Source organism: Rana temporaria, chromosome 7 (assembly GCF_905171775.1).
Source record: "Rana temporaria chromosome 7, aRanTem1.1, whole genome shotgun sequence".
Lineage (NCBI taxonomy): Eukaryota > Metazoa > Chordata > Amphibia > Anura > Ranidae > Rana > Rana temporaria.
In genome coordinates this window covers 2,306,789-2,318,055 of record NC_053495.1, presented here as the reverse complement: position 1 = coordinate 2,318,055, position 11,267 = coordinate 2,306,789, and the positions used below count along the sequence as shown (strand labels likewise).

General features: G+C 39.9%; 2 protein-coding genes across 2 annotated transcripts; both read right to left on the bottom strand.

Annotated features, from left to right (window-relative positions):
• Nucleotides 1-362: 362 nt before the first annotated feature.
• LOC120946278 (olfactory receptor 2A12-like) lies at nt 363-1,243 on the bottom strand. The gene has a single exon (XM_040361106.1). The coding sequence runs from the start codon at nt 1,207-1,209 to the stop codon at nt 385-387; it is 825 nt and encodes a 274-aa protein (XP_040217040.1). The 5' UTR covers nt 1,210-1,243; the 3' UTR covers nt 363-384.
• Nucleotides 1,244-9,802: 8,559 nt separating this feature from the next.
• On the bottom strand, nt 9,803-10,921 carry LOC120946277 (olfactory receptor 5B12-like). The gene has a single exon (XM_040361105.1). It carries the CDS (start codon nt 10,743-10,745, stop codon nt 9,813-9,815), a length of 933 nt encoding a protein of 310 aa, XP_040217039.1. The 5' UTR covers nt 10,746-10,921; the 3' UTR covers nt 9,803-9,812.
• Nucleotides 10,922-11,267: the final 346 nt, after the last annotated feature.

The window sequence follows — 11,267 nt, the reverse complement described above, 5'->3', positions numbered from 1 at the left end:
GTGGAGTTCCCCCTCGAGGTCATCAGAGCACAAGTCATTCCAAAGTCGGATCAGGCAAGATGGCATTCCGACTTTGATCTGACTTCAATGTTAAATTCAATGGGCTGAAGTAGGATCAAAGTGGGACCAAAGTAGTACAGGGAGCATTTTTACCAAAGTCGGACCGACCAGTTAAGACGGCTCCCATAGGGAAACATTGATTTTCACACGTCATTCAACATGAGCTCCCAATGTCGGTGCATTTGTCGGGTGAACCCGGCCTTAAACATCTGGAGATTAATAATTTAGCAGCTGCAATAAAAAAGTAAAAAAAAAGGGTATAAAAAAGTTTTTTGGGGGGTTTTATGAAGGTTAATGTGTTTCCAAATATAGTTCTAGATTAATTTATTTTTTTGGGTGACTGAAGGTCCTCTTGAATGCTGCCTTAAGGTCGGCATTCCTCAGGCTGTAGATCAGAGGATTAAGTAAAGGGTTAATGAGGGCATACATGACCGAAAGCAGCTTGTTCACACTGAGCATATTGCTGGAGGTGGGAACCAAGTAAATAAAAATGATGGAGCCATATAAGATGAAGACCACGGTGAGGTGTGATACGCAGGTGGAGAAAGCTTTTGTCTTTCCAGTTGTGCCACGAATTTGGAGAATTGTTCTGAGAATACGGACATATGGAAGGAATGTGAAAAGAAGGGCTGATAATGCCACACTGGTGCCCAAAGCGAAAATGATCACTATGTTTATTGTTGGGTCAGTACATGAAATCTCGAACAAGTGTGGAAGGTCACAGAAGAAGCTGTGGATGGAATTTGGGCCACAGAAGGACAACCTGAGAAAACAAAGAGTATGAACCAAGGAATAAATAATCCCAAAGACCCAAATTACAACTGCTAAATGACTGCACATCCTCCAGGACATAATTTGTGTGTAATGAAGAGGTTTGCAGATGGCGACGTACCGGTCATAGGACATCGCCGAGAGCAAGAGGAGCTCAGAGGAAGCAAAATAGACAGAGAAAAAGACTTGGACTGTACAAGCAGGGAGGGTTATAGTTTGGTTTTTGGTGACCAAGTTGAAGAGCATCTTTGGTCCACTCACTGATGAATAAGACATGTCCAGAAAAGCCAAATTGCTGAGAAAAAAATACATTGGGTTGTGCAGATGGTAGTCAGTGAGGACCAAGAAAAATATAAGAAGGTTTGTGATAAGAGTCATCAGATAGATGAGAAGGAAGACCACAAAAAGTCCATTCATGGTCGGTGGATGGTCTGATAGACCCACAAGAACAAGAGTGGTAATCTTTGTGAGATTCATCATAATATTTATTCCTTCTCTGTGTGAATGCATCACCAATAAACAGTAAGAAAAATATCAATCTTAGAAATTATTAATAAGAAAACATATAAGGTGTGCCCACACGTTATATTCGGGATTCTATGCAGACATTTGATTCAGTGAATGTCTTATATAGATATAAAATGCCGGCATTCCCCCAGGACAGTCTGGTGTGTTGTAAGAATACAAAGATTTAAGTCTCGTTAAATGTCTCTAAAGATCTAATTTAAAACACCTTTGTCACTTGAGAGTCCTTTTTTTTCTTTTATAAAAATACGTTTTCAATTTATAAAATAATTTCTGAATAAAAACTCTATTGGAGTTCTATTCTTTTTTAGCTCTGTTTTTATTTATTGGTTATATTACAAATTAATGAGTACAAAACACTTTAAAAAAAGAAAACAATACCTGCTTTTGTTTTTGCTCTTATAACTTTGTCAAAATATCAAAATAATAATGTTAAATCATAATAATAATAATAATAATATCAGAGGACAACTTGATATAATAATAAAATATGTTATAATAACAATTCTACAATCATTTTGAAATAATAATAATAATAATAATAATATCAGAGGACAACTTGTTATAATAATAAAATATGTTGTACTAACAATTCTACAACAATATCAACCAAAATAATAATACTATTATTATTATTATTATTATTATTAATAATAATAATAATAATAATAATAATAATAATAATAATAATAATCACAGTAATAATATCAGAGGACAATTTGTTATAATAAAATAAAATATGTTGTAATTACAATTCTACAATAATATTAAAATAACAATACGAATAATAATAATAATAATAATAATAATCATAATAATAATAATATCAGAGGTCAACGTGTTATAACTGAAAGGTTTGATTACTTGACAGCGGACCACCCTTTGTTTTCTTTGGTAATCCACAGCAACCAGAACCAGAATTCTGGAGACCCCAAAAAAGGGAAGGGGTAGACTTACTCCTATGTTTCTAAAGGTTAAGCAGGTTTCTATAGAGATTGTTTCATCATTAGTTTAGGCAACTGCAAGGAACTTAGAAATAGATAACTTTTATCTGCAAGGACATAATCGGCCTAAACACAATGGGCCAGATCCACATAGATCGGCACCGGCGCAGCGTATCTAAGATACGCTACGCCGCCGTAACTTACTTGGCTTTGTTTCAAATCCATAACGAATTTGCGCCGTAAGTTAAGACGCCGTAGTGTATCTCTCGGCGCGTAATTCAAATCGGCGATTAGGGGGCGTGATTCATTTAAATGAAGCGCGTCCCCTGCGCCGAATGAACTGCGCATGCTCCGTTTCTAAATTTCCCGCCGTGCATTGCGCGAAATGACGACGCAAGGACGTAATTTTTTAAACTTAGACGTGACTTACGTCCTTCCCGTTTCACGGACAACTTACGCAAAAAAAAAATTCAAATTTCAACGTGGGAACGACGGCCATACTTAACATGGCAAATCCAACTATTCGCCGCAAAAAAGCAGCTTTAACTATACGCCGCAAAAATCTGACTAGAGACGACGTAAGAGAATGCGACGGCCGCGCGTATGTTCGTGAATCGTCGGAAATAGCTAATTTGTATACCTGACGCGGAAAACGATGCACACTCCACCCAGCGGATGCCGAAGTATTGCATCTACGATCCGAAGGCGTACGCCTGTCGGATCAAACCCAGATGCCGTCGTATCTTGGTTTGAGGATTCAAACTAAAGATACGACGCGGGAAATTTGAAAGTACGCCGGCGTATCAGTAGATACGCCGGCGTACTCTCACTGTGGATCTGCCCCAATGAGTCATACAGTGGGGGTTTTCTAATTAAAACTTTGGCTCAAGCAAAAAGTCTAAAACTAACGAGAATGAAGTGTAAGATAAGGCACGTACATTCTTTAAAAACAAGAACTATGAAATGAAAGGGAAATTACAAAATGGAGTTGCAGTTGATCATATACTCTATAACAACCCCCTCTTAAGTCATGAAATAACTTACTTATTTTCTACAGAGTTTCTACCGTAATAAAGACTAGGGCAAGCTTTACTTTTAGCATCTGGGTCAGGGGTTCTAGTGTCTCTAGCAACTAAACACACAATTTTACCTTAAGATCACATTTTCATCAACAGCATAATACTCCTTCAACCATTGGGCCCCATACACAGATTAATTACTCGCCACGGAGAGCAGAATAAGTAAGAATAACAGTTTCTTACCATGACGACTTCTCTGCTCAACGTGAGTTTCATGTCTCTCTGGCCCACTGGACTGTATCCGAGTCGAAAGGCACCATTCTATTAAATCAGGTAAGAGTTTCCAATCAAGACATTCAGATGAGATAGTAGATCCAGAATTTACTACTTTAGAATATAGCTTTTAGAATATAGCTTTAAGTTCAAATGGACGACTAGGGCACTGAACTATTTGGGAACACAAATGCCACCAGATTTAAAGGATACTTTTGAGTTAAACTTTAAACCATTATTGGGTACAGTCAGAACAATGCTGGATGGATGGAGTAGAGGGATGCACTCCTGGTTTGGGAGATCTAATATTTTAAAAATGAGTGTAGTGCCAAAAATGTTCTACCTTTTCCAAGCCCTACCAATTCAGATCCCCATGTCATACTTCAATTAAGTCCGGGCTTTATTTATGAAATTTATATGGGGGAGTAAAAGGCCTAGGATTGGTAGGAGCTGGAGGAATATCAGCACTGGATATGTTAAAATATTATCAAGCAGTCCAGCTGGGAAGGATAGCTGATTGGAGCAGACATGGGGATTATAAATTGTGGATTACTATAGAGCAGGGGTGTCAAACTGGCTGCCCTCCAGCTGTTGCAAAACTACAAGTCCCATGAGGCATTGCAAGGCTAACAGTTAGCAGTTAACAGTAAGCATGACTCCCACAGGCAGAGGCATGATGGGACTTGTAGTTTCGGAACAGCTGGAGGGCCGCCAGTTTGACACACCTGCTATAGAGCAACAAATGTGCCCTGTACCATTAAATAGGGCAATATGGTGCTACTCAGCATTACCCCTTATAGTTAAAACCCACCCTATGATAGGTCCAACTCTATGGACTGGAAATAAAGTATGTCATAACTCGAAATTTTTGACTAAAAACTCCCCCCTCTATCCGATAATAGGAAACCCAGAATTTCAGCCAGGCATGGAGTCTCAAATACTTAAGAAATTAAAAGAAAAAAGTAGATTTCAAGCCTCTCACTTTCTAGGAGAAAGGGGGTGGATGACAATAGGAGAAATATCACAAGGGGGAGGGCGATGTGAAATACCCATATGGCAAACGCGACAGGTACAACATTTTCTGGAGACTCTGGGTGGTGCAGAAAAGTATAAACAGGCACTTACAAAGTTTGAGGAGTATTATGGAGGAGAGGAACCATTAGTCCATATGGTCTCTAAAATGTATTCACTGTTGACTGCACCACCGGAAGACTTTAGAATGTCAAGCCTGGCCAAATGGAAGAGAGACTTAGGCCAAACCTTTTCCCCAATACAATGCCAAAATATTATACATCTAGCATTAAACTCTTCAAGATGTACGGAAATACAAGAATTAAACTATAAAATATTAACAAGGTGGTATTATACGCCAGCGCGTCTAAATATATTATTTTCTGAAATGTCAGATAGATGCTGGAGAGGAGGAGAGGGTGTGGGGAGAAAAGGAAAATGTTACATACATTTTGGGGATGTCCAATAATACGACATATAAGAACTAAACTTGCAATAATTACTACTAATCATATGTGTACTGTAACCTATAATATATATGTATAACTATTGCATCTGTATTACTGTATATGAGCCATTTGCTTGCGAGTATATAAATGACCAAGCATGTGCTTAGGCCTAAAGCTAGAAGTTAGTTAAAGACAGACACATTTGAGTCAAACAGTTATATTTATTCTAACATACAATGTCTATTGCATAATAAACAATGCTTTAACAGATTATGTCTATTGCATGAAGAACAATACTCTAACAAAAATGTCTATGATCGACTATAACACTGGCAAATAAGATGGAAGTATACTCAACACTCAACAGCTGTAGAACCTCATGGCCGAGCTCTGATGAAAAAAGAGAGGAGAAGGCTTCGGCCTTTGCCACATGGCTGGGCCCCAAACTACAAACCAGGCTTCCATAAGGCCCAGTCCATGTGGTTTCAGCCTAGGCCTTCCCCCAGCTGAGCTCTTCACTCAACCTTGCATTGATGATAATAGAGACCTCTGAATTGCCAACACTCCTTTTTACAAACCTCACTCATTCACACTACCACCCATCTGCCAACCCCCTAATCCTTCTGTGCCAATAGTTGCACTTCCAAGACCTCTCTATGGGGGAGGTATTGCAGTCCATTGTCACAAAACTTCTTTGAAGCTTATAGCAGAGGTTGGGAAACAAGCCCTTTTGCTATGCACAGTGCCTGGGGCCAAATTTCTCTATAACTTCACTGCACGTGTCAGTAGGGTTAACCTTGGTTGTAAAAACAAATATTAGCATTACATCAGATTGCTCCCAACACGACAATTTTGGGAAACAGTACAGAGAATTACCCAATCACTTACGGAACACCAGATTCCAGATGACCCCTCGTTCTTCCTACTACATCATACAGAAACAATTGAATCAAGAAAGATGTGGTAAATCAATTGCCAATCTATAAATATATAATGCATGAGTAGTATGTAATCATATAAATAGAGAAAGTAAGGTACATATATGGAAGGAGGAAAACGAGTCTCAGCTGAGCCGCCAAACCACTGTATATAAAAACTTGATCGAAAAGTAGTAGTGACTCGAAGTCCCAAAAGTGTTCAAAACAGCCCCACCTAAATGTTCTATTCAAAAAACGGCCACAGGAGGATTTGAATTACTTATTCTTATCCTTATCCTTATTTTTATCTCCCTTGTGTAGAGATGTGAATATTCATATCCTCCTGTGGCCTAATGTTGATGGGGACAAGGTACTTCGGGACGGGGGTGCAGCGCCACCCTCAACATTAAAGCTTCCAACCCCCCATGTTGAGGGCATGTGGCCTGGTATGGTTTGGGGGGCACCTGCTCCTCCCCTCTCCTTTCCTGATCTGCCGGGCTGCTTGCTCAGGTAAGGGTCTGGTATGGATTTTGGGGGGGGACCCTGTGCTGTTTTTTTTAACATCTGCCTATTGCTGGGAAATCCTGGCATTCTTTATCTTTACAGTCTACTGTCAGTGCGGAAGTTATTGCCACAAAAAGTGTCTGCGGACCCGGGTACTGTTCCAGGGGACATCTATCAATGAAAAAAAAGTTTTCAAAACTACTGTTTTTTCAGGAGCAGTGATTTTTAATAATAATTTAAAGCGGGGGTTCACCCAAAAAAAATTCTAACATTACTTTGAGCCAAGTTGTGAGAATGACATTAGGCTGTTTTTTTTTTATTTCCTTGCCGTGCATACCGTTTTATCTATAGTTTCACCGCGGCTTCCGGGTATGTAATCTGCGGGACTGTGCGTTCCTATTCACATGTTAATTGATTGACATGCTTCTGACCGGCGCATACAGCGTGTCACGAGTTGCCGAAAGAAGCCAGACTGCGAGTCGGCTCTATACGGCACCTGCGCACCGACGTTCGGCTTCTTTCGGCAACTCGTGACGCTCTGTATGCGCCGGTCGGAAGCATGTCAATCAATTAACATGTGAATAGGAACGCCCAGTCCGGCAGATTACATACCCGGAAGCCGCGGTGAAAATATAGATAAAACGGTATGTACGGCAAGGATATAAAAAAAACAGCCTAATGTCATTCTCACAACTCGGCTCAATGTAATGTTAGAAATTTTTTTTGGGTGAACCCCCGCTTTAAGTGAAACAATAAAAATGAAATATGCCTTTAAATATTGTGCTTGAGGGGTCCCCTTATGCCTCGTTTCCACTAAGCGGAGCGGTTCGGTTCGGTACAGTTTGGAACGATTAGAATGGTCCGGTCTATTCTGGTGAGCGTTTCCACTGCAATTCGAGTCGTCAGGGACCATACAGGGTTTAGAAAAAATGCTTAGCGTGTCCACCAATCAGTGGAAAGTATTGTAGCTCCGCGGTACGGTTTGGTTTTATGGCACACTTTTTTCTAGCCAAAAAAATATGCTTTTTACATGAAGGAGAGAAGTGCCAGAATAGGCCCGGTATGGAGGTGGTTAAGGTGCAAATAAACACATATTTATTAAAAACTCATTGTTTATTATAAATCATTCAAATGAATTTGGTAAAACAATTATTTTCAACAGATACATATATCTCATTGAATAAAAATGATGCTTCCACTCAACGTGTTTCGCTGATTATTTACACAGCTTCTTCAGGAGTACATGCATCAATCTGTAGGTTGTATCGGGTATAATTTAATAGCTCTCATTAGTTGACACACCACATAGAGACAATACAGATAGCAAATAAGGCAGCTATAGAGAGGGTATAAGGTCCAAGAACAAATATTGTTTCTTATAATTCCTTTATTATGTCTATAGCTAGCCTTGGTGGTTGGGTGGGTAGGTGCTGTCCTGCTTGACCCCTCCGCCAAAGGTACAAAGTTGGCCTGATATAAGGCCCAAGGGCTGTTTGTTTTTTTTAAATTTCGGCCTTTTATTATTTTGATTTTTTATAAAAATTTAGTTTGGGTACATGACTGCACAATTGTCATTTAAAAAGCGACAGCGCTGAAAGCTGAAAATTGGCCTGGGTAGGAAGGGGGGAAGTGCCCGGTATTGAAGTGGTTAAATACATAGCGGTGGTATCTACTAATCTGCCTCATGTCCAAGTAGTTGACTACCGTATTTATCAGCGTATACCGCGCACTTTTTTGCCCAGAAAATCAGGGCAAAATGGTGGGTGCGCGGTATACGCCGATACCCACTTTCCCGCGCCGAGTTTGAATACTGCGCCGACATATACCGAGCGCAGTACACTCGGGTATAGTCGGCCAGTCTCGGCTCCTTCCGCGCTCACGTCCTGGACATACAGGACGTCAGCACGAGAGTTGCCGAGCCTGCCCGACAATACACGAGTGTACTGCGCTCTGTAAATGTTGGCGCAGTATTAAAACTCCGCGTGGGAAACGAGTGGGGAGGACGCGAGGACGCCGCAGAAGGACGCCGGACCCGATGAAGAGGACACCTGAAGCCGCAGACGGACCCCGGACCCGACGAAGAGGACACTCGAAGCCGCAGAAGGACGCCGGACCCGACGAAGAGGACACCCGAAGCCGCAGACGGACGCCGGACCCGATGAGGCCGCCGATGGACGCCGCGCAAGACACCAAAACTGTAAGTACAAAAAAAACTTTTTTTCCACAGGATTCATGCAACTTTAGGGGTGCGCGGTATACGCGGGAGCGCGTTATACCGCGATAAATACGGTAATTATAATTTTATAAATATTGGTGTTTTTAATGCTCAGTTATTGGTTTCCTTACAATGACAAGACAGGCTTTTTTAATTTTTTTCCGAAACGTAATTTTTTTTTATTTTCCTTGATCCGTCAGATAAGAAAGATATCTGTGGATGATTAATGTAATGGTCAGGGGTTAACACCATTTACGATATTCCATTCCACCAACCCAAGACAGCTTATCCGACACTCCACAATCCAACAGACAGGACCCATTCCATTCCCCAGAATAACGAGACACAAGCTCTGTTCTCTGGTTCCAAATGAATGAACACTTTAATGGTAAACTCAGCTTGTTATATACAGTTAGAAACCAAATCTGGACAATGACTCAAATCCACCCACAACATGACACAAGGAACTTCAATACACATTCTGTTAGATAATGACATTCAGATGAGCTAATTACCAGACGTTCTGACTCCACGATAAACCACTCTCACATTCCTCTAGTAAACACAAGCCAGACGTCTGACCTTTGAGGGTGCTCAGTCACATTCCATATTATCATCAATAGAACTTTCACACAATACAGTGTCATTAGCATCACACAATGAGAGGTCCTTCAGAAGCCAGACTTAATTAGCACAATAGACAATAGAATGCAATCACAGCAAGCTTTTATCACTACAGCCAGGTAGACTTAATTAGCACCTCAACAGTCCCACATTGAAGGAGACACTCTATTGACCTGTTGGGTTCAGAATAAACCACCTGTAATATTTCAAGATATCCTGCAATACATGAATTATCATTAATGTCCCATCTCATGTAAACCCGAGATATCAGTTCTCAGTCATCCTATGCCCCTAATGGACATAAGATCACCCTAGACCCAAGAGTCATTGGTGAAGCTGGCACAGGAGTACCCTGCATCCTTCAAAAGTCTCTGGGTATCACTGGCCATTCCGTTACAATTAGCTTAGCAGTTGCAAAAAAAAATTAAAAAGGGGTATAAGAATGTTTTTGTTTTTTTAAGTGAAGGTTAATGTGTTTCCAAATTTAGTTCTGGATTGGTTTATTTTTTAGTCCTCCTGAAAGTGAAAGTCCTCCTGAATGCTGCCTTAAGATCGGCATTCCTCAGGCTGTAGATCAGAGGATTAAGTAAAGGGTTAATGAGGGCATATATCACAGAAAGCAGTTTGTTCACACTGAACATATTGCTGGAGGAGGGAACCAAGTAAATAAAAATGATGGAGCCATAGAAGATGGAGACCACGGTGAGGTGTGATGTGCAGGTGGAGAAAGCTTTTACCTTTCCAGTTTTGCCACGAATTTGGAGAATTGTTCTGAGAATACGGACATATGGAAGGAATGTGAAAAGAAGGGCCGATAACGAAAGGCTGCCTCCGAAAGTGAAAATGAGCACTATGTTCATTGTTGGGTCAGTACATGAAATCTCGAACAAGTGTGGAAGGTCACAGAAGAAGTTGTGGATGGAATTTGGGCCACAGAAGGACAACCTTAGCAAACAAAGAGTATGAACCAAGGAATAAATAATCCCAAAGACCCAAATTACAACCGCTAAATGACTGCACAACCTCCAGGACATAATTTGTGTGTAATGAAGGGGTTTGCAGATGGCGACGTACCGGTCGTAGGACATCGCCGAGAGCAAGAGGAGCTCAGAGCAAGCAAAATAGACAAAGAAAAAGACTTGGGATATACAGGCATGGAGGGATATTGATCTGTTTTTGGTGACCAAGTCAAAGAGCATCTTTGGTCCACTAACTGATGAATAGGACATGTCCAGAAAAGCCAAATTGCTGAGAAAAAAATACATTGGGTTGTGCAGATTGTAGTCAGTGAGGACCAAGAAAAAAATAAGAAGGTTTGTGATAAGAGTCATCAGATAGATGAGAAGGAAGAACACAAAAAGTCCATTCATGGTTGGTGGATGGTCTGATAGACCCACAAGAATAAGAGTGGTAATCTTTGTGAGATTTGTCATAATATTTATTCCTTCTCTGTGTAAATGTATCCCCAATTAATAGTAAGAGAAATGTAAGTCTTAGAAATGATTAATAAGAAAACATATAAGGTGTGCCCACACGTTATATTCGGGATTCTATGCAGACATTTGATTCAGTGAATATCTTATATAGATATAAAATGTTGGCATTCCCCCAGGACAGTCTGATGTGTTGTAAGAATACAAAGATTTAAGTCTCGTTAATTGTCTCTAAAGATCTCATTTAAAACACCTTTGTCACTTGAGAGTCATTTTTTGTTATTTTATATAAAGATAAGTTTTCCGTTTATAAAATAATTTCTGAATAAAACTCTACTGAAGTTCTATTCTTTTTTAGATCTGTTTTAATTTATTGTTTATAGGACGAAGTAATACAAAACACCTTAAAAAATAAAACAATACCTGCTTTTGTTTTTGCTCTTATAACTTTGTCACAATAATAAAATAATAATGTTAAATAATAGTAATAATAATAATAATACCCGTATATACTCGAGTATA